Source organism: Sorex fumeus, unplaced genomic scaffold (genome assembly GCF_029834395.1).
Source record: "Sorex fumeus unplaced genomic scaffold, SorFum_2.1 ptg000007l, whole genome shotgun sequence".
In the NCBI taxonomy this organism is placed as follows: domain Eukaryota; kingdom Metazoa; phylum Chordata; class Mammalia; order Eulipotyphla; family Soricidae; genus Sorex; species Sorex fumeus.
In genome coordinates, this window is record NW_026606064.1 from 8,037,644 (window position 1) to 8,059,684 (window position 22,041).

At 47.0% G+C, this 22,041-nt stretch overlaps 1 protein-coding gene across 1 annotated transcript in view; it reads left to right on the forward strand.

The window, feature by feature from the left end:
• The window catches only part of NUP160 (nucleoporin 160), a 48,006-nt gene that overhangs the window by 23,965 nt on the left and 2,000 nt on the right, over positions 1–22,041 (forward strand). The window contains exons 18-35 of the mRNA XM_056131804.1: positions 365–498; positions 1,449–1,519; positions 2,294–2,453; positions 3,213–3,282; positions 4,765–4,863; positions 5,733–5,852; positions 7,692–7,787; positions 7,901–7,995; positions 9,716–9,812; positions 9,902–10,007; positions 12,332–12,492; positions 13,795–13,855; positions 14,720–14,830; positions 15,023–15,146; positions 16,651–16,752; positions 17,754–17,895; positions 19,092–19,217; positions 20,554–20,658. Coding sequence (XP_055987779.1) covers positions 365–498; positions 1,449–1,519; positions 2,294–2,453; positions 3,213–3,282; positions 4,765–4,863; positions 5,733–5,852; positions 7,692–7,787; positions 7,901–7,995; positions 9,716–9,812; positions 9,902–10,007; positions 12,332–12,492; positions 13,795–13,855; positions 14,720–14,830; positions 15,023–15,146; positions 16,651–16,752; positions 17,754–17,895; positions 19,092–19,217; positions 20,554–20,658 — 1,980 coding nt within the window. The remainder of the gene's footprint in view (positions 1–364; positions 499–1,448; positions 1,520–2,293; positions 2,454–3,212; positions 3,283–4,764; positions 4,864–5,732; positions 5,853–7,691; positions 7,788–7,900; positions 7,996–9,715; positions 9,813–9,901; positions 10,008–12,331; positions 12,493–13,794; positions 13,856–14,719; positions 14,831–15,022; positions 15,147–16,650; positions 16,753–17,753; positions 17,896–19,091; positions 19,218–20,553; positions 20,659–22,041) is intronic.

Consider the following 22,041-nt stretch of genomic DNA (forward strand, 5'->3'; position numbering starts at 1 on the left):
GAAAAATGAAAAATCAGACCTTCGGAAGGGCTAGAGAGGGATAAGATGTTGCGCACAGGACCCTGAGTAAACCCCGAACAGCCGGGTTTGACCTGCAAAACTAAAAACAGTTTTCATTAGGGCCTAGGATATAGATCAAATGGTAGAGCAAATGCCAAGAGTGTGTGAGGTCCAGGATTTGATCCCAACACTGCATGGACCATGGCCTTGGTCACCCATAAACCGCGAAAGCAAGTTATTGCTAGGCCAGGGGTATGAGCCAGGAAGGAACATGTGCCTTGCACATGGGAGGCCCTCGGCCTTGGTCCCTGAGAGGGTGGAGATGGGCTCCTGTTGCCTGATGTCCTTTACTTGGGCTGTGTAGGTGATCCTGGGAGCTGGCCAGCTCTTTCAAGCCCAGCAGGACCTGCTGCACCGGACGGCTCCCCTGCTCTTGTCATACTGCCTCATTAAGTGGTGCAGTCAGTGCCTGGCCACCGACGTTCCGGTCGACACACTGTGAGTACCATTCTTCTCCTAGAATGGAATGAACTGCGCATGTTCTTATTTTCCCCTTCCCTTGGTTATTAAAAGTTTTTAACGGGCTGGAGCGATAGCACTGCAGGTAGGGCGTTTGGCTTGCACGCTGCCGACCCAGGTTCGATTCTCAGCATCCCATATGGTCCCCTGAGCACTGCCAGGAGTAATTCCTAAGTGCAAAGCCAGGAGTAACCCCTGTGCATCGCTGGGTGTGACCCAAAAAGAGAAAAAAAACAAAAACAAAAATGTTGTCTGTGATCTAGCAGGAAGAGACTTTAGAGTTTTCCGGTGTGAAGACCTGGGATCCCTAGAAAGTTAAACCAGAACTCCCGCCACCCTGTCCGATCCCTCTCCGCAAACCAGATTTGGAAGAATCTAAAAAAAGTTTTTAATGTTTTGCTGTAATATGATTGACCTTCACAATCCAGATAACTTTCAGGGGTCCAGGAAATGACTCCAAGGACTGGAGCAAGTCTGAGAGAACTCTGATTCATTGTTTTATTATTGTCTTGGGGACTGAGGGGCGCAGCCCAGCAGTGGAGTTTTTGGCATTTCTAATCAGATATGTCACTGTGGTCAGGGGAGCTAGTGCCTGGGATTACACTCTTAGTCCCTGGCACTGCACAGCTAACCCTGAGCATAGCTGGGTTGCTGGCACCCCGCTACCTCTCTGCTCCAAAAAAAGGTTAAAGTTCCTGTTTTCTCTGCTAAGTGACTTTAAATGTATGCAAACTCAGGAAACACAAAGGAGCACTCTGGGCTCTCCTGCGAGCAGCCTGACCAGGGCTGGTTTTCTAGGCCTTTTGGTGCCGTCAGTGGGACTCGCTTGTGCTGTTTATCCACGTTAGCTAACAGTGTTAATGACACTAATTCTGCTGGAGTGTTGTTTGTCATGGAGAATTAACTCAGCTGTTTCCCTTTTCTCGCAGAGAATCTAATCTCCAACACCTATCCGTGCTGGAACTAACAGACTCTGGTACTTACACTGGCAGTAAACTCGGTAAGTACCGAGTCCAGTTTGATATTTATTGCATATTCATTAAAGTGGTCATTCGTGAGGCTGGAGACATTGTGCAGAATTTAAGGTGCTTACCTTGTGTGCCACTGATTCCTGTTCTGTTCCCGGCACAGCATATGGGCCCCCCAAACGTCACCCCTGAGCCCGTTGGGTATAAGCCCAGAAAAATAAAGTCCTGCCACCTTTGGACAAGTTTATTAGTTTCTGCTTTCAAATTGTATGGATAGATAAATGGATAGGTAGATGCTGCAGTGATTATTTTGACAAAATTCAAGGACCTGGGAAATGATCCCAAGGACACACACGCACAAGGTCCCAGGTTCTGTGCCAGCCCAGCTGGGCTTGAGTGGCCCCATCTCTCAGGGCAGGGATTTTCACACATACTGCATTCATGCTACCTTTTTTTTCATCTTAGATGCAAAAGTAGCCCTCTCTTGCTTCCGAAATACTCTGAAGTATTCATTTTGTGTCACTCTGAGACTTGGGATCTTGGGGACTTTGTCAGGAAGGGACTTGGGTGCAGCGGCACCATGAAAAGAAGCCTCAGTAGTCATGTTGATGTCCATGCCTTCAGGTTGCGTATGTGTGGTGCTTCACCGTGTACAAGCTGTTTTTATGTGTTATTACCGATGATGAATTTTATTATTTAAAATGATGTTTATTGATTCAGTGATAAAAAGTGATGATTTGATAGACTGTCTTAATTGAAAATCGGGGCTACTCTCATGGTTAGTAATTGTCCTTTTGCTTTTGTAGTATCCAGCCCTCAGACAATCTTGGAGTTATTCTTCCAAGAAGTTGCAAGAAAACACATTATGTCGCACCTCTTTTCTGAAGCAAAGCTGCCTCTGGGACAAAATGGAATGAATTGGCCTGAAGTCATTACAGCAGTTACCAATTATTTATTGCAACTTCTGTATCCTTTTTTATGTTAAAGCTAGTTTTAAGGGCGAAGGAAGTAGCTCAGCTGGAACATGCACCCAGGTTTAATCCCTGGAAAAGGTATGGTGGTCCCAGCAATACCAGGTGCACCCCCCACCAATCCCCTCCCCCAAAAAGTTTCAAGATTTCTGTCTGAAGTAGTTCTTATTTGAGTTTTTATTCTGCCTGGAAATGAAGATCAGTGAAAAGTGTTTATTCCTTCAGTAGGAGGTGTGATATTTATTTTGGGAAGTGAGTCAGATTTTATTTTTGCTTAAGGAAATGAGCCTCATTCTACAGGGAATGCACACAGAATACCTAGGACAGCCCTTTTAGACCATTCCTTGTTCATCACATATTTTACAAAGGCTCCGTGTGCCAGTACTTGACTCGGTGCCCTCTGCCAGCAGCAGCCTTGTGCTGTGTACCAGCTGGAAGGACCGTGACCGCTGAGGGTCAGGCACACACGCCAGAGAAGTGCTGAGGCTCATTGTCGCTGCTTGCTGGGGAATTGTCTAGACCTATGGGAAGAGCGTGTGAGCTTCTACCCTCTTTTACCTTCTTTGGGTCCCCCCCCCCCCGGGGGATGGGGTGGAGTGGGAGGTGGTTGTTGGTTTGGTTTCGTTGGGTTTCGTTGGGTTTGGTTTGGTTTGGTTTGGTTTGGTTTGGTTTTAAACTACTTCACAGTTTGATGGCCAGTGTGTGTATTTGTTTTGTCGGAGAGGACTTTTAAATCTCCTTATCTAATGACCAGATGGCCCAACAACCCTGGTTCGCTCTTTCTAGAATGTTTAATGGGAAATTGTCAGTATGTACAGTTGCAGGTGAGTGCTATTAAATAATCTGAGGTTAATCATTTTTGTGAAGAATGGAATTTATGGGCACCAGAGGGATAGTTCAGGGTTAAGGTACCCACCTCGCATGTGGCCAATGCCAGTTTCATTCCTGGCGCTACATATGGTCCCCCAAGCAGCAGTAACTCCTACTAGGTGTGACCCCAAATCCGCCCCTTATTCCCTTCAAAAAAGAGAAGAGATTTCTGGAGGGGTTTTTTCCTTTGTAAATTTTACCTGTATTTTACTTGGGCTAATAATTAAGGGCTAGAGCTGTAGTACAGTGGGTAGTGTATTGGCCTTGCACGCAGCTGACCCAGGTTTGATCCCCAGCATCTCATATGGTCCCTGTGCACCACCAGGAGTAATTCCTGAACACAGATCCAGGAGTAAACCCTGAGTACTGTCAGGTGTGGCCCCAAAACATACACACATACACACACACACACACACACACACACACTTGAGAGATAATTATGTTAGAAATGATATTACCTGAGTCTGGAAACTAGTACGGCAGGTAGGGTGTGTACCTTGTAACGGCCAACCCAGGTTCGATCCCCAGGACCTCGTATAGTCCCCCTGTGCACTATCAAGTAAACTCTGAGTGACTCCTGGCTCTGCACTCAGAAATTACTCCCGGTGGTACTTGGGGGACTATGGGATACAGGGATTGAACCCAGGTCAGCCGCATGTAAGGCAAGTGCCCTGCCCACTGTATTATCTATCCACCCCCCCTTTATTTAAAAGAATTTCTATTCATTTTTGTTTGTATTTTGGACCACACCAATAGTGCTCAGGGCTTACTCTTGGCTCAGCACTTAGGGATCACTCTTGAAGGAGCTTGGAGACCATATGGGGATTAAACCCAGGTTGGCCTTATGCCAGGTAGGGCATTTGCCTTGCACAGGGCAGACCAGGTTGGATCCTCCCATCCCATATGGTCCCCTGAGCACCACCTGGAGTAATACCTGAGTGCAGAGCCAGGAATAAGCCCTGAGCATCGCTGAGTATGACCCAAAAAGCTAAATAAATATTACCATTGCTTTCTAATCCTTTGCTGGGGCCAGAGAAATAGTGCAGGGGTTAAGGCACTTATCTGGCATGCATAAGACCCTTGTTTGATCCCCAATATTCCTCATGGTATCTGAGCACTGCCAAGAGTGACCCCTGAACACATCTGGGTGTGACCCAAAGCAAACAGATTCCTGTACTGGAATCTAGTCATTGAACTGGTAAATACCAAAGTGGGGATATTGCCAACATGGAAAATCTATACATGTGGGTGCCACTGAATCCCGTGATCTTTCTCCGGGCGTCTGACCTAAAGCAGGAAGAGGTTGACACAGTGAGGTTTTCATCTTTGGTTGATTTCAGGATCTACAACTTCTGTCTATCGCAACTTGGAGTTGAGAAGCTCCTTAAACTTACTTGTAAACCTTCTAATCAGAAAACCCCTTTTCTGCCTTTCAGGATTACATTCAGCTGCTCCATCCCTGGTGTCAAGCCAATGTCGGCTCCTGTCGATTTATGCTCGGAAGGTGTTACCTGGTCATGGGAGAGGGGCAGAAGGTAAAGCCTGTTCGGACAGAGCGCCCTGGAGTGCAAGGCGGCACTTGGCTTGCATCTACGGGGAAGGGGTTGGGAGGCACAGAACCCGCTCGATGAAACAGAAGGAGGGGTCAGAGGTCTGTTCTGCTCCCCTCAGTACCTTGCCAGGTTTGTTAGGACATGGAAAAATATTAAAACCTTTCTGCCTACATGCCAGGCAGGTAGCCCAGCAGTCCAACTCTTGCCTTGCGTATGTGAGAGACCCTGGGTTTGAGTCCCCACACTGCAGAAGACAAGAAACTAAAACTCCTGCCTCTATGCAGGCATTTTTAAAGGGTTGCATTTTTATTCGATATGCCAAACATAGTAACAGTTGTCACGACGGAGATGTTACTGGGCCCGCTCGAGCAAATCGATGAACAACGGGAGGACAGTGACAGTGACAGCATTTTTATAAATTCAGTTTACTACTTAATCGTTTTCATTGTATTTTTTGTTGCTGATGCTCTCTTCCCATTATGGTAGTTTACTAATTGCTGATTTTTTTGTTCTGTCATTCTTTGATACAAATTTCCAAACATTCAAAAAAGTTTAAAGACATCTTTAATGATCATACCACGCCAAGTGTTATATGTATCCTGGTTGCTATATTACATATTTATCAATTACCTTGTCAGTTTACTTTTTAACCAGTGACATTTAAGTCAAGGAGTAAGACACCAAAGATATACTAAGTCTGATTATTCTATGATCAGGTGAAACTTAGATTGGCAGAAAATATGACAGCCTTAAGTATTTTTCTTGGCAATTCTTAGCATGTTAACCCATAACTTAGAGTGCCTCGCATTGAAATATGCTGTCCTAAGTCACCTGGTATTGTATGTCTTCAGGCTCTGGAATGTTTCTGCCAGGCCGCCTCTGAAGTGGGCAAGGAGGAGTTCTTAGACCGTCTGATCCGTTCGGAGGACAGTGAGATCGTGGCCACCCCCAGGCTGCAGTATTATGACAAGGTCTGTGATGTCACAGTTGGTTCGTTAACCCACCTGTGTAAAAATGCTCCTGAAGTATATTGCTTTGCTGTTTTGGAAGGAAAATATACTACTGCTCCCTGGATTTCTGAATGAAGAGAAAACTTAATTTGCCTAGAGAAACTGAAGAAATAAGACATTTTGCTCCACCAGCAATTCTTGGCTGGCTAGATGGTTCCGTGCAAGGGTTTGAGGATGTGGTACTGCTGGGCATGCCCTCAGCCACCCCAGCTGCAGTGGCAGCCTCCAGGCCCACACCCAGCAGTGCTCAGGGAAATCGAACCTGGGCTGGACACTTGACTTTTCCAGCCCCCCATAAAATAAAAAATAAACGGAGGCACTTTGGTCTACATTGGCGGTACCAGGGATTGAAACTGGTCATCCACATATAAGGCAAGCCTATACCCCTGTACCATCTCCAGCCCCAGAAATAGTACTCTCCCCCACCCCCACTCCCCCATCCCCCCTGGTTTTGGGGCCTTATCTGGTGGTGTTCAGGCCTTATTCCTGTCTGCACTCGGGGATCACTCCTGACTCCGGATGGTGCTTGGGGCAAGTGCCCTCTTACTATACTTCTCCAGACCCCAAAATTTTTTTTCTTTTTTTTCAGTTTTGGGGCCACACCCAGCAGTTCTCAGGGTTACTCCTGGCAGTGCTTGGGGAACTGCATGAGGTACACGGGATTGAACCCAATCTGTGTGGTACAGGGGTGTCAGCTGCTGCACCCCTGCGTGTGTTCGTGCCTGCTCCCTCCTCCCTTGCACACCCCTGTGCTGATTAAGACTCTTTCCCTTCCTGCATTTTCCACCGAAAATGAAAATTCAGGACTTGGGGCTGGAGAGAGAATACGATGGGTAAGGCTCTTGCCTCTTACATGGACAACCTGAGTTTGATCCTTGACATCCTGTATGGTTCCTCAGCCCCACATACCGGGCCTGGGATATAACAGACAGTAGTAGAGCACTGGCCTTTCATGTTCGATTCCTTAGCATTACCTGGTTCCCTGAGCACTGAGCTGGGAGTAGTCCTTGAGCACCACCTGATACGGCTCCAAAATAAAAAATCATTTAAGCAATAAAAATACAACTTTCTAAGAACGCCACTTTAAAAGCTGAGTGGACCTTACACCACAGACTGTCAGTTCAGGACAGTAATGGAACCCTGAAAATCATCAGCCTGGTGGAGTTTTAAATGAACGCAGGTTTGGGAGCAGTTTAGCAGAGCCTGGGTGCTCCAGTCTGCGTGGATATAATCATGGATGTAATCATGGCTTGGTGCTAGGGCTAGGAGCCCAGTCTCCCCGAAACAAAGCTTGAGCTCATCCTTTTGCACTCTCGAACCCCGTATTCTTTTCTTCTTTCACAACTGTCTGCTGAGTGACCCCTGCAGCCTGCAGTTTGAGGAAGGGCTGGGAGCCCCGCTGACTGGCAGCAGGAGAACCCAGCCTGCATGTAACTGGAGCCTGAGAGCACAGCACCGAGGGTCACCTATAATCCTGTCCATCTCCTTAGCATCTTGGTTTCATCTTTCATCTTGCCTGCTGATTGGCCCCCTGCCCCTTGTTGTCCCAGTGCTCACCAGAGCCCTGCACGTGGTTGTGGGGTGCTGCTGAGGACACCCACTGGGTTCTGGCTGCCACACTGGCAGAGTAGGCAGTTGTTCTCAGCGGCCCCGTGGGCAGTGCCAGTCACTGAGAATGACAGCGCAGCCTCTATCTTCGAGGCAGCTTCTGCCCCTGAGCAACTGGTTTGCTGTCATCATTCCGTTCACATGCACTAGCCTGTCTGTCTCCATGGGTAATTTCTTGTACTTTCCCCATAGGTCTTACGTCTCCTTGACGTTGTGGGTCTGCCCGAGCTGGTCATTCAGTTGGCAGCTTCGGCAATCACTGAAGCAGGTGATGACTGGAAAAGTCAGGTGAGAGCGAGCTGTGGGCTGCTGCTGTCCCTGGGAGGGGTGGCTGCGGGGTTTGGAGTGGAAGGTGTTTTCATAATGACTGTGGTGCTTTTGCCCCTGTGTTTGCTGTTTAGGCTACTTTACGGACTTGCATTTTCAAACATCATTTGGATCTGGGTCACAATAGCCAAGCATACGAAGCCTTAACCCAAATTCCTGATTCCAGCAGGTAACACTAAGCCTGAAAAGTTTACATGTATGTTTGTTTGTTTGGGGGAGTGTTTGTTCTTTTTTTTTTTTTTTAAGCAGTTTTTGTTTCTGTTTGTTGGGGCGTGGGAAGAGGTTTGTTGGATATTCTTAGTGATTTTCAGGGGTTACTCCGGAGTCTACTCAGGACCAGGCCTTACCAGGGTTTACATTGGGCCTCCTATATCCAGTTGAGCTACTCTAACTCCCTAGTCCAGTTTTTTGTAGGTTTTTGGATCTGGGATTTTGGTTTTTTTTGAGTTTTGGGGGGGTTTTGTTTGCTTGTTTGTGGGGGAAGGTGATTGTTTGGTTTTGTTTAGGGGTGGGAGAAGCCACAACCACGGTGTTCATGAGCCGTTCCTGGTTCGATACTCAGGAGTGCCCTCGTAGTGCCTAGAGAACCATAAATGGTGCCGGTGATTCTGGGTTGGCAGCTCCAGTATAAGGGAGATTTAACCCCTGTCTTTACTCTCTTGTACAGTTTAGGTTTGGTTTCTAATTCCCTTTCTTCCTGTTTCTGGTTCTTGACATTGTGGTTTCTTTTTTTGGTAGGAGGGATGAGAGGTTGGGTTTTGGGCCACATCCAGTGGTGCTCAGGGGCTATTCCTGGCTCTGCACTCAGGAATTACTTCTGGCAATAATTACTCAGGGACCGCAGGGGACAGCCAAGGATTGAACCCTGGTTGGCTGCATGCAAGGCAAGCTCCCTACGCACTGTGTTCTCGCTCCAGCCCCTTCCATTGCAGTTCCAATGGCTGGCAGTTGTGCACAATCACGCCCAGCAGCAGTGCTCCCGGCAGATTGTGTGGTGCTCACTAAGGTCTAATCTCCCTTTTCATTGCAGCTCCACGTGCGTATGCGCTTGCCCATCCTCTGGTCTTAGTTGGTGGAAGCACATGTGTGACGGTTCTGGGGCTCACTCAAGTGCTGGCTGGGAGTTGCATTTCTGGGTCAGGGTCTTCATGCTTCTCTGCATGGCAGTGCTATATCTGGGGATATGCCCTCCTTTTTTGTGGTGCTTACACTTACCTGACTACCTGACTACCATGGGGCCGAAGATCACTTGCAGAGTGAGGGTCTCATCAAAAGCAGAGTTGCTCTGATTACACTGGGACAACTGGGGCTTTCGAACTCTACCATACACTTTCCAGGCAAGTTCTCTAAGCCACTATCCTCCAGGCAGTGCGGATATTTTTTGTTTTGTTTTGTTTTGCTCTGTTTGGGGGCTGGAGTGATAGCACAGCGGGTAGGGTGTTTGCCTTGCACACAACTTACCCAGCTTCGATTCCTCCATCCTTCTCGGAGAGCCTGGCAAGCCACTGAGAGTGTCCCGCCCGCGTGGCAGAGCCAGGCAAGCTCCCCGTGGCGTATTTGATATGCCAAAAACAGTAACAAGTCTCACAACGGAGATGTTACTGGTGCCCACTCTAGCAAATTGACGAACCACAGGAGAACAGTGCTACAGTGCAACGTTATTCTGTTTGGGTGTCTCCCCAGTGGTCCTGGGCACCAACAGAGATGCTCCTGGCAGTACTCAGGAAGCCATGTGGTGCCGGGGTACAAACCCTGGGCCTGGGACTGCCAGGCTTGCATTCCTGCTTCTTCAGGACATCCTCCCAGCCCCTGCTGTGTCATCGTAAAGTTCCCTGGCCCCGTTTCATGCATGATGACAGTTTGCCCTCATTTCCTTTCTTTCCTTGCAGGCAGTTAGATTGTTTACGGCAGTTAGTGGTGGTTCTCTGTGAACGTTCGCAGCTGCAGGATCTTGTCGAGTTCCCCTATGTGAATCTGCACAACGAGGTAACTTCCCTTGCTTACTGCTGACTAAATCCCAGCTTGGGGTTCACCCTGCAACTGATTTTGGTGTCCGGTTGCTTCTTCTTCCTTAGGTCGTGGGAATCATCGAGTCCAGAGCTAGAGCTGTGGACCTTATGACTCACAGTTACTACGAGCTGCTCTACGCCTTTCACATCTACCGACACAATTACCGAAAGGGTGAGCTTTTGTGCAGGCAGGGCCTGGGGGAGGCAGCCTTCTCATTAGGATGAAGTTTATATTGGGCTCAGAGAGTATGGGCTTAAGGCACTTGGCTCTTCATGCAACTAACCCAGGTTTGAATCCTGGTGACTGCATATGATCCTCCAAGCACCCACAGGAGCAATTCCTGAGCACAGAGCCAGGAGTAAACATAGGGGTATTTGGTTGTTTTGTACTAAATGCTATTATTATTGTTATTTTTTAAGTTTTGTTTCTTAATTTTTGCCCTGTTCTCAACCATTGAATGAGTTTTCACTCAAGGATTTGGAAAAAGATTAGCTTGTAAGATTAGCTTCAACTTTGTGAAAATTAGCTGTTAGCCTTAAGATACAAACTTACATTCTAGAATTTTCATGAGGGGCTGCAGTGATAGCACAGCGGGTAAGGCGCTTGCCTTGCACACAGCCGAGAATGGTTTGATTCCCAGCATCCCATATGGTCCCCTGAGTACAGCCAGGAGTAATTCCTGAATGCATGAGCCAGGAGTAACCTGTGTGTCGCCAGGTGTGACTCAGAAAGCAAAAATAAATAAATAGTCATGAACATGCCATTTCTAATTAGCTGACATTCTTTGTGGGGTTGCTGGAGCGATAGCACAGTGGGTAGGGCGTTCGCCTTACAAGCGGCTAACATGGCCGACCCGAGTTCGATTCCTCCGCCCCTCTCGGAGAGCCCGGCAAGCTACCGAGAGTATCTCGCCCGCACGGCAGAGCCTGGCAAGCTCCCCGTGACGTATTCGATATGCCAAACACAGTAACAACAAAGTCTCCAATGGAGACGTTACTGGGCCTGCTCGAGCAAATCGACGATCAACGGGAGGGCCTTTATCTTTATCTTATCTTTGTGGGGTATTTTTATTTCGGTTTTTTGTTAATTGTTTGGGGGGGCCACATGGGGCATTGCTCCAGAATTACTTCTGGCTCTGAACTCTGAAATCACTCCAGGCTCGGGACCATATATAATGCCAAGGATTGAACCTGGGTTGGCTGCTTGTAAGGCAAATGCCTTACCTGCTGTAGTTTTGCTCTGGCCCTGACATTGTATGTGTTTTCTGTCTGATTTTATTCTGCTTTATTGGTGGGTTGGAGGCAAATTCCCAGGCAGTGCTCAGGAGGATAGGGGACCAATCCCAGTAATATTTGTCCAACTGGACCAATGGTTTAATGCTCCAGCCTGGTCATGCAGTGCTATTCGGGCCTCCTGGTGCTAGGAGCCACCACTGCCAGTGCTCAGGAGACCACACAGCATGTGGGAACATACTTTGGGCCGTGTGCATACAACATGTAGTGTTCCTGAGCCCTGAGCTAACTTAAATCCCTGCTAACTTAAATGGCATTTTTTTCCACTAGAGGGACCTTGAATGTTTTTAGCTGTTTTTGAATTCTTGTGTTGTTACACTTGAGCTTTCTGTCTCTCTCTCACTCTCACTGTCTCTTCCCCAATTCTCTTCCCTCTCTCTTCCATACCCCACCCAACCCTCACCTTTGGAGAGTAAGATGTAGAGCCAGGACTAAAACTTGGTTGTAGATCATAGGCTTGGAGTGTGTGAGGCCCTCAGTTTGAGCCCCTTGTTAAAAAAGAATAAACTGTAGATAGCATAACTTTTTAAAAGATATTTATTGAGTGGTGCTCCTAAACTAGTGCTCAGGAGTCCCTTAGTGTTCAGGATTAAGCATGTGTGCATTTTTCCACCACTTAATTTCTTCCTTTTTTTTTTTTTTGATGGAGTCCTGGGTATCCGGAGCGATAGCACAGCGGGTAGGGCGTTCGCCTTACAAGCGGCCAACATGGCTGACCCGAGTTCAATTCCTCCGCCCCTCTCGGAGAGCCCGGCAAGCTACCGAGAGTATTGGATATTCCAGACACAGTAACAACAAAGTCTCCAATGGAGACGTTACTGGGCCCGCTCGAGCAAATCGACGATCAACGGGAGGGCCTTTACCTTTTTTTTTTTTTACCTGGGTATCCAACCCAGGTCAGCTGCATGCAAGGCAACCTCCTTACCCTCTGTCATGTCTCTCAAGCCCACTGTAATTTTGTTGTTGGTTTGCTTTTGTTCTCTGGTAACATCCGGCCGCATTCAGAGATTACTCTTGGCAGTCCTCAAAGCGTGAAAACCTTATTTTCTGTCTTACCACCCCGGCTCTTCCACGTGACTTTTTAAATAATTTTAAGTTAAATTTTAAATAATTTTAAGTTAAGGTGGGTATAGCTTTCACTTTTACTATACAATTAGTATAACCATCCTCCTAAAGGATTTACTCTGGTTTATTCTATCTCAGCGGGCACAGTGATGTTCGAGTACGGGATGCGCCTCGGCAGAGAGGTCCGCACCCTCCGGGGCCTGGAGAAACAAGGCAACTGTTACCTGGCTGCACTCAACTGTTTGCGGCTCATCCGCCCGGAGTATGCGTGGATCGTGCAGCCGGCAGCTGGTGCCGTGGTATGGAAATTTCCCATCCTGGAGTTTGGGGATTATTTATTCCCTTTGGTTCTCTTAAAACCTCACTTCAGGGAGCTGTAGTATAGCAGGTAGGGCACTTGCCTTGCACGCAGCCAACCTGGGTTCAGTCTCCAGCATCCCATATGGTCCCCCGAGCCCACAGTCATAATTTCTGAGTGCAGAGCCACGAGTGGCTTTTGAGCACCACTGAGTATGACCTCAGAATGAAAAAAAAATAAAATAAAAACCAACCCTCACTTTGAAGTTTCTGCTGATTTCTTTTAGTGTGTGGTTTTTGCAAAAATTCAGTTTGTCTGTTGCCAGGTATACGGTCCTTTCATTGCCAGGTTCAGATGTATTATTACAGGAAAAAGTGCTACGGAGCAGTGTTGGGATCCAATCCGACTAACTTCGGCCTGGGCCCTCCATCTCTTGCTTAAAATAAGGATGATGCTAGTGTCTGCCTTACTGGGCTCAGAGTGACCATTCATATAGCTGACTTAGAACCTGGATGCAATGCTTAGTCAGAGGTAGCTGCTTTTATTGTAGTCACTTTTGTTAATTTAATCTGTAGTCAACAGTGTATATATTTTTTTTTGTTTGGGGGCCACACTTCACAGTGCTCAGGCAATACTTCCAGTTCTGTGTTCTGGGGTCACTCCCAATGGTGCTAGGGAACCGTGTTGTGCAGAGATTGAACCTGAATTTCCCACATGCAAAACAGGTACTCCAAGCCCTGAAACTATCTCCATGGCCCAAATAACTGTTTCCTTGGGGGGCGGGGGGGTGCTGTTGGGTCCACACATTGTGGGTCTTAGAAGCTGCTCCCAGCTGTGCACTTGAGTGTCTTTCCTAGTGGTACTCAGGGTATGATGTCGTCTCAGGGATCAAACCTGAGTTGGCTACATGCAGGACAAGTGTCTTAACCTCTCTCCAGTCCTTAGCTCATTTCTTTTTGTTATTTTTTGGGGGGTGGGGGTGGTTGTTGGGAGCAACCTGGCAGTGTTCAGGGACTGTTCCTAGCTCTATGCTAAGGAATGACCCCTGGTGGTGCTCAGGGAACCATTTGTGGTGTCTGGAATTCCAGCGCAGGTGGGCCCCATGCAAGGCAAGTGCCTTAACACCCATACTAGTTCTCCGGCTCCCCAATCCCATTTCTCTTAGAGTTACATTCCCTTTATGGCACGAATTACGCCAATTGAAATAACTCATTTATGTTTAAAGAGCTTAGGCGTGAATATTTAAATCATGGTTAATTATTTCAAACTCAAATAATTTTTCCCATGGTGTTTTTTTTTATAGTACGATCGCCCTGGCGCATCCCCTAAGAGGAATCATGATGGTGAATACACAGCTGCCCCAAGTGAGTCAGGCCACACACTGATTTGGTTTGGGGTTTAGAGTGTATTGGTACAATATATGTAGAGGTTGACTATTTTATATCTTTAAATAATTACATGTAATCTAGATGATAGTCAATACGTTGTATGGCAATACACTTCATAGTTATTATATGAAGCGTGTTAAACCTTTTTTGTTTGGTTTTGGTTTTGTGTGTTGAGCCATATGCAGTGATGCTGAGGGGTTCCTCCCTTTTCTGTGCTCACAGTCTGTTCTGCTACTGTTCTGGGGACCATGCAGTGCCCAGGACTGAACCCAGTTATCTCCCTCCCCGGCCCTTTGAATTCTTTCTGCCCAGTGTATCTTTTTATGCTGTAATCTGCTGGGAGTTGGCAGTATCCCTTTGAACCGGCATCTTTATCACTTGTCCTATTAAATATGCGCCAGACTTAGCCTGTTTTGATGTCACTAGTGCCATGAGCATCTTCCCTGTAGAGCTTAGGGCTAGAGTTGGCCACACCTGGTCTTGGTTCAGCCCCTCTGGCAACTTCCTTGCTTACTGATGGAGCTTTTCACAGCGGCAAAAGTTCACGAGACGCTCCTCCTTCATCAGGATCCTGCATGGTCAGAGCCTCCTCATCTACATCCAGCTTCAGCTGATTTTTTTCTTAACGCCGAGTTTTGATTTGACTCACCTACATGAATGAAACAGAGAAGTTGCTTTGGGTTTTGTTTACTTTTATTGAGGCCTCAGTTTTCTCCCTGTCTTCAGGGCTTTAGAAATGAAACCGGACGTTCCTTCATGTCCAGTGGAAACAAGTTGATCATGTGGTTATAGTAGACACTGCCTGCATTCTCTGGGCATTGAAATTCTTTGGCTTTTTAGCAAACAGGCAAGTTGAAATCCTGGAACTGGAAGATCTGGAGAAAGAATGCTCGCTGGCGCGTATCCGCCTCACGCTGGCCCAGCACGACCCATCTGCCATCGCGGTTGCAGGTAAGAACGCAGTACTGGCACTGCCAGCCAGGCAGGACTGGCAAAGAGCTACTGGGCTAAGCAGTGGGCGAGGTCCGCCAGTTGGTATCAGGTGTGTCCTGGTGACTCGGAAACACACGTTGACCCGCCAGTGATCGGCCTCTCTGGCATATGCCCGGAGTCACACTAAATAATCCTTTTCTGTTTCCTCAGGCAGCTCATCAGCAGAGGAGATGGTCACTCTCTTGGTTCAGGCTGGCCTCTTTGACACTGCTCTGTCTCTCTGTCAGACTTTCAAGTTGCCCTTAACACCGATCTTTGAGGGGCTTGCTTTCAAGTATGTATGAAGTTGTCTTTTTATAGTCTTAATTTTCTAATGCAAAAATGCTATTTTAATGTAAGCCAGGGGGTGTCCAAGCCAGTTAGCCTACAAGCCATTTGTGGTTTAAAGAAGTCTTACTTAGTCCACACAATTTTTTACTGTGTTGTTATTGTGCGTGCACGTGTGTGCGCGTGGTGTGTGTGTGTGTGTGTGTGTGTGTGTGTGTGTGTGTGTGTGTCTTGATTTATAGCTTCTCTTAAGACATCAGAAGGCCTGGTTTCCTAAAGCACATATATCCATGTTCCGTTAGATAACTGGGTTAAATAGTAACTTCTATTTTAGATAATGCCTTTTGTTCACTCAGTCCTATAGTATGTCTTGACTCCATAACCATTAAAAAGATTTCCTTTTTCCTTTTTTAATTTTGGGTGATACCTGGCTGTGCTCAGAGGCTTCGCCCATCCTTACCTACCCAGCTCAGCGGTGTTCCAGTGACCGACCTTGTGCCACAGGGCTCCTTCATGTAGACGATGCACTATGATCTCTTAATTTTTTTTTTTTAATTTTTGGGCCACACCTGGCATGGTTTCGGGTTACTCCTGACTCTTTGCTCAAGAATCATTTCTGGGGCTGGAGCGATAGCACAGCGGGTAGGGCATTTGCCTTGCACGCAGCCAACATGACCAACACAGGTTCGATTCCCAGTATCGAATGGTCTCCCGAGCACCACCAGGAACAATTCCTGAGTGCATCATGAGCCAGGAGTAACACCTGAGCATCTCCGGGTGTGACCCAAAAAAGCAAAAGGAAAAAAAAAGAATCATTTCTGGCAGTGCTCAGGGGACCATATGGGATGCCAGGGATTGAACCTGGGTTGGCCGCATATAAGACAAGCGCCTACCTGCTGTTCTATCTCTCCGCCCCTTCTTCAGCTTTCTTTCCAGTCCTCAAAGTATTTCTGTTGTACCTAAGCATTAGTTTAGTAATTTCTGACTTGGAAATTGTTTTTTGTTTTGGTTTGGGCCATACCCAGCACTACTCAGGCTGCTCCTGACACTGTCAGTGGTATTTGGGGGACCATGTGGTGCCAGGGATTGAACCTGAACTTCCTGCGTGTGGAGCATGCACTCAGTCTGTTGAGTTCTCTCTCTCTCCAGCCTCATCAATGGCATGTTAAGACTGTCAGTGACCTGGGGCCAGAGAGATAGTCCAGGGGTGAGGCATACCGCTGACCCATTTACTCACCAGCACTGCCTATGGTCTTCCTGAGTGACCCCTGAACACAGAGCCAGGAGTAAGAGCCCCTGGGCACCACCAGGAAAGGCCCAAAATCCTCCCCTGAAAAGCTGTTAGTGATCTAGTGGGTCAGCTGGTAAAGTCACTGTGGGGGTGAAGGAAGAACCAGTGTCCCAGTAGTGGACTCAGCGAAGTAAACACTTTGCTCTCTAGTTTTGGTGACCAAATAGCAAGACATGTTTTGACACGTGTGTTCACTGTATGCGACACCATGTCGCTGCAGGTGCATCAAGTTGCAGTTTGGCGGAGAGGCAGCACAAGCAGAAGCCTGGGCCTGGCTCGCGGCCAATCAGCTCTCGTCCGTCATCACCACAAAGGAGTCCAGGTACTGCCCCGGGCCTCAGCCCACCCTGCCAAGCCTTTCCTGTCTCCGCATTCTGTTTAACTCTGTTGTCTTCTGCTGATTTCTTTCTTGGCTAAGTTTTGCCAAACTCTATTGCAAAAACAATTTCTGATGGGGTAATACCACCAGGTAATGTTTGATAGCATTGTCTAAGCCAGGTTATCTTGGACTATGAAATGTATTCTTCCTATTCCCTTCCTGAAAGAGAATCAAAAAAGAGAGGTCAATGGGTAGTATAGAGTAGGGAGGACACTTGCCTTGCATGTGGCCAATCTGGGTTTGATCCCCGCCACCCCACATGATCTTCTGAGCCTGGCAGGAGTAATTCTTGAGTTCAGAGCCAATGTGACCCCAAAAGAAAACCCAGGAAGAATAATATGTGGTTGGAAGTCCATGTTTACAAAGCTTCCGGAGTGTGCTGTTTTCCTCCCACTGTGAGGTGGTCATTCCTATATCCACTTAGAACCGCTGTCTCAAGTCTAGCCAACTTGACCTGCAACTCACCAGCCACATCTTATGAGTTCCTGCTCTGAGTACTTCCTGACTGTGTGTGACTCATGTCTAGCAGAAAATTCTTCAGCTTCTCCCTCAGACTGCTCTGCCAACTCTAGTAAATTTCCCTTGCTTACTAATTTGAAATTGTAGCATCCTGCCTTTTCATTTTTATCTTTAGTTTTTCATTTGGGACCACACCTGACTGTGTTCTCCTGGGTTCTCCTTGCGTGCAGCCTACCAGGTTTCAGTCCCTGCTTTCCATATGGTCCCCTGAGTATCATAAGGCAGAGGTAGGAGTAATCCTTGAGTACCACTGGGATTACTCATGAAACAAAAACCAAAATAAAAACAAAACAAAAATAATCTGGAACTCAGATCAGCAGAGGTAGAGAACTTGCCTTGCATGCATGTGTAAGTAAAGTCCTGGGTTTGATCCACAAAAGAAAAACGTAATCTGAACTTCACTGGTCATTCTTGTTTTTCTGAAGTGCTACAGATGAAGCGTGGCGATTATTATCCACCTACCTGGACAGGTATAAAGTCCAGAATAATTTATACCATCATTGTGTAATCAAGAAGCTCTTGACTCATGGAGTGCCTCTGCCTAATTGGCTCATAAACAGTTATAAGGTAAGTGGTGTCTTAGTATAAGAAGATGATCTTTGGGGGAACAGAGCAATAGTTTACACATAGCTTGACCCTGGTTCGATCCCACGCACCACATGTGGAGCCAAAGCTCTGCCATGAGAGATTCCTGAGTGCAGAGCCACGAGTAAGCCCTGAGCACTGCTCGTTATGGCCCCAAAACAACAATTACCAAAAGACTGGAGAGCAGACTATGATAAACACAGTTAATTAGGGTCCAGAGCAATGGTACAGCAGTTAGATGTGCCTTACTCTCAGCTGACCCCGGTTTGATCCCCAGTCTTTTCCCCCGAGCCTACCAGGAGTAATTCCTGAGTGCAGAGCTAGGGTAACTCCTGATCATCTCTGAATGTGGCCCAAAAGCAAAAACAAAGACAAAAATAAAATTAAGTATGTCTTGGATTTCAGAATGAGGGAGATGGGGATAGATGCCCAAAAGTAACTGGGCTCGACCCTCCAGCCCATATGCCAAGATGGTAGTAAACCAAAGTACTTGTTTATTTGTATTGGTCAGTAGAAATGTCAGTGTATTGAACACTCGACTTGGCATACTGTGTAAAGCCCATGTCCAGGTGTGAGGGAAATAAACAGATGTCTTAGATGCTTATAATCACTGACTTTTTTAAGACTTTGTTTAGACACTGATTTACAAAGTTGTTCATGATACAGTAGTTTCAGGTATTCAATGTTTCAACACCAATCCCACCACCAATGTGACTTTCCATCAGTGCCCCAAATTTCCCACCCACTCCCCATGCCTACCCCCTTACCAGGCACAAAATAATTTATTTTACGTTGTTTACAACATACGTCTCACAGTGGTTTACTGTGAGAAGTCATTGCCTGAGGAGTCGCTGAGCTATTAGGTTCTAGTTGAGCCTTGTGTGTTACTGTTTTCGCTCATTGAGCTTAGTGGGCTTCTATGTAACTTTCCTACCACGTTTTCTGTGCTCCTGCTGAGCTGTCAGTGCTGTGAAATTCAGAACTGTCATGCTCCCAGAACATGTCTTGGTGTCTCTTGGAACTAGTCATGGAACTGGGCTGTTGGGTATGTCAGGCTGTTGGGTGACTGACTGAGGTGCTGGGCCTCCTGGCAGGGGAGATCTCGGCCCACCTGAGTGTACCCGTGATGGCTTAGCTGCAGCATCTCTCTGAGACAAGTAATCACTGACTTTTTACAGCAGGTTGACGCTGCTGAGTTGCTCCGACTGTACTTGAACTATGACCTTTTAGAAGAAGCCGTGGATTTGGTGTCAGAATATGTGGATGCTGTATTAGGCAAAGGACATCAGTACTTTGGGATTGAGGTACGCAGGAACAGTTTATTCTGCATTAGCACTAGAGCCCCAAGAGTAAATGAAAATAACCTTTAACTCTTCCGTTATATAAACCTAGTTTTTCTGTAAGATCAAGAACTGGCGCTCTGAGCTTCCCTGTTTTTAAAATGGAAGTCCATGGGCCCCAGAGCCAGCACAGAAGGTCAGGCCTTGTGTGTTGCTGCAGCAGTTGTGACCCAGGTTAGAATCCCCAGCACCACATCTGGTCCCTGAGTATGCTGTACCACAGGGTGTCACCCAGAATGAAAATTGTTTTTGTTTTTGGGTCACACCCAGTGGTGCTCAGCATTTACCCCTAGCTTGGTGCTCAGAGATCATCCCTGGCAGGACTCAGGGTCGTACGGGGTGCTGGCAGTTGAACCCAGGTCGACCATATGCTGGGCAAGCTCCCCACCCCCTGTACTGTCTCCAACCCCCCATATAATTTTTTTTTTTCAAAAATGGAAATGCTCGGACTGGAGAGAGAATACAGCTAATAGGGCGTCTCCCTTGCATGTGGCCAACCTGGGTCGATCCCTGGCATCCCATATGGTTCCCATGCACCACCAGGAATAATTCTTGAATAACCCAGGGCTAGAAAAAATTCTGGAGTAAAGGAATCACTTATCACTTGCCTTACATGCCGCCATCCCAGTTCAATATCGGCCAACCCTGGTTCAATCCCCAGGGCTACATGTGCTCCGCTGAGCTCTGCCAGGTGTCACTCCTGAGTGCAGAACCAGGAACAACTCCTGAGCACTGCCAAATGTGGCCCAAAAACTAAATAGTAAAACAAAATACATTGCTTTATTTTTTCTCTTTCATCAAAGGAATGTGACTATTGTTATTTGGAAAATAAATAAGAACAAAATAGTGATTTTCATGTGCCAGGAACTTGTATTGAGTATCTGCGAATGTTTTCTCATTTCCTTCTCCAAGCAGCAGATCCAGGGCTGGTTTTGTTTCTTGGAGAAGGGGTCAGGGTGGCAGTACGTGACAGTGTACAGGAAATCACTCCCAGTAGTGCTCAGGAGACCCCCTCACTAAAACATTTTTTGTGAAGACCTGTGACAGAGGCTACCCACGAGAGATGACATACTTCAGAAACGAGAAAATTAAATGCTAGAGGGATAGTCCAGGAGTAGGGTGGCGGTCGCCTTGCTCGGCATTGACTTGGGTCCAACCTTCAGCACCACATATAGTTCCCAAACACTGCTGGGTATGACCCTAAAACAGTAAAAATAATAAACTGAAAGAAAAATGAAAATAAAGAAGAAATGAAATGATGCACTTTTCAGGCTTTCCTCAGTAATAACTTTGTTTCCAGTTTCCACTGTCCGCAACTGCCCCAATGGTATGGCTGCCCTATTCATCCATCGACCAGCTTCTGCAGGCTCTGGGGGAGAACACTGCCAATAGCCACAATCTCGCGGTAAGTGACTCCTTCCCCGGCACCTCTGCTGTTGGGCCTGGGCGTGAGTGGGAACTCTTGGTGATTGCTCCTGGCTCCTCTGGAGTTGAAGGGAAGGCTCCTCCTGTTCATTGCCCTGAGTCAGGCAGAGCACCCATGCACCTTTGCACCCAGAAAGCCCTAGGAAGAAGTGTGGGCTTGAATTTTACAGCGTCAGATGGCAGGCAGTTCACTCTGCAGGATTGTTCAGTTGGGCAGACCCTGCCAGGAAACGAGTATAAGAAGCACTTACCCCTGAGGGGGCTCAGCATACACAGCCACCTTGGCCAGCAAACACACAAAATGATGGTGTTTCTGTTACTCAGACAGATGCTTTGTCCTGGTGACTTACTCATCAGTTCAACTTGACATATCTCACAGATGTGATTGAGCAGTGGTTGCCAGGAAGGTTGCTCCAGGCGGTGCTGGGAGGGATGGACCATGGGGTGCTGGGGCTTGAACCCAGGTTCCAAACCTGTGTCTCCTGCATTTAAAACAAATTCTCAGCTCATTGACTGTCTACTCTAACCAAATGTTTCTATCTAGCCCAGTGATTCTCTTTATTGTTTGTTTTATTTGCGGGCCATACCTGGCAGTGCTCAAGGATCACTCCTGGTGGACTTAGACCATATGGGGTGTCAGGGATCGAACCCAGCTTGGTTACGTGCAAGGCAAACAGTCTACCTGCTGTACTATAATTCTGGCCCATCTAGCACAGTGATTCTTAGCTAGTTATTCAGAGTATTGACCAAGTGATATTTGGGTTTTTTTAAACTTTTTTTTTTTTTTGAGTTGGTCAATGGAGAGAAAAGGGTACCTGTGTCTTTACTAATCAGATGTATGGATTTTGGATAAATCAGATGGTAACAAATAATGAAAACGAGATTATGTAACAATTATCAATTCTGTATTTCTCTTAGCAGGTAGTTAAAGCACAGCAGAGCCTCTCTGGTTTTGGGACAAGAATACTAATGCCTCTGTTAAAAATACTGATCTGGAGTTAGTAAAGTAGATAGGGCACTTGACTTATACATGGCAGGGCCAGCCAGAAGTAAGCCCTGAGCCGCTGTGGGGGGGTGGGGAGCCGGCAGGGGGAATGATCGAGGCTGGAATAATGGACTAGTGTATGCTTTGATCCCCAGTATTGCATGGTCCCCTGAGCACCACCAGGAGTGGCACCTTTCAAAAAAACTAAAGGGCCAGAGCAATAGTATGGTATGTAGATTGCTTGTCACACATTCAGCCAACTCAGATTCAATCCCCAGCACCGCATATGGTCCCCTAAGCTTTGCCAGGAGTAATTCCTGAGCACAGCCAGGAGTAACTCTTGACTATTGCTGGGTGAGACCCAAGAACCAATTTTTT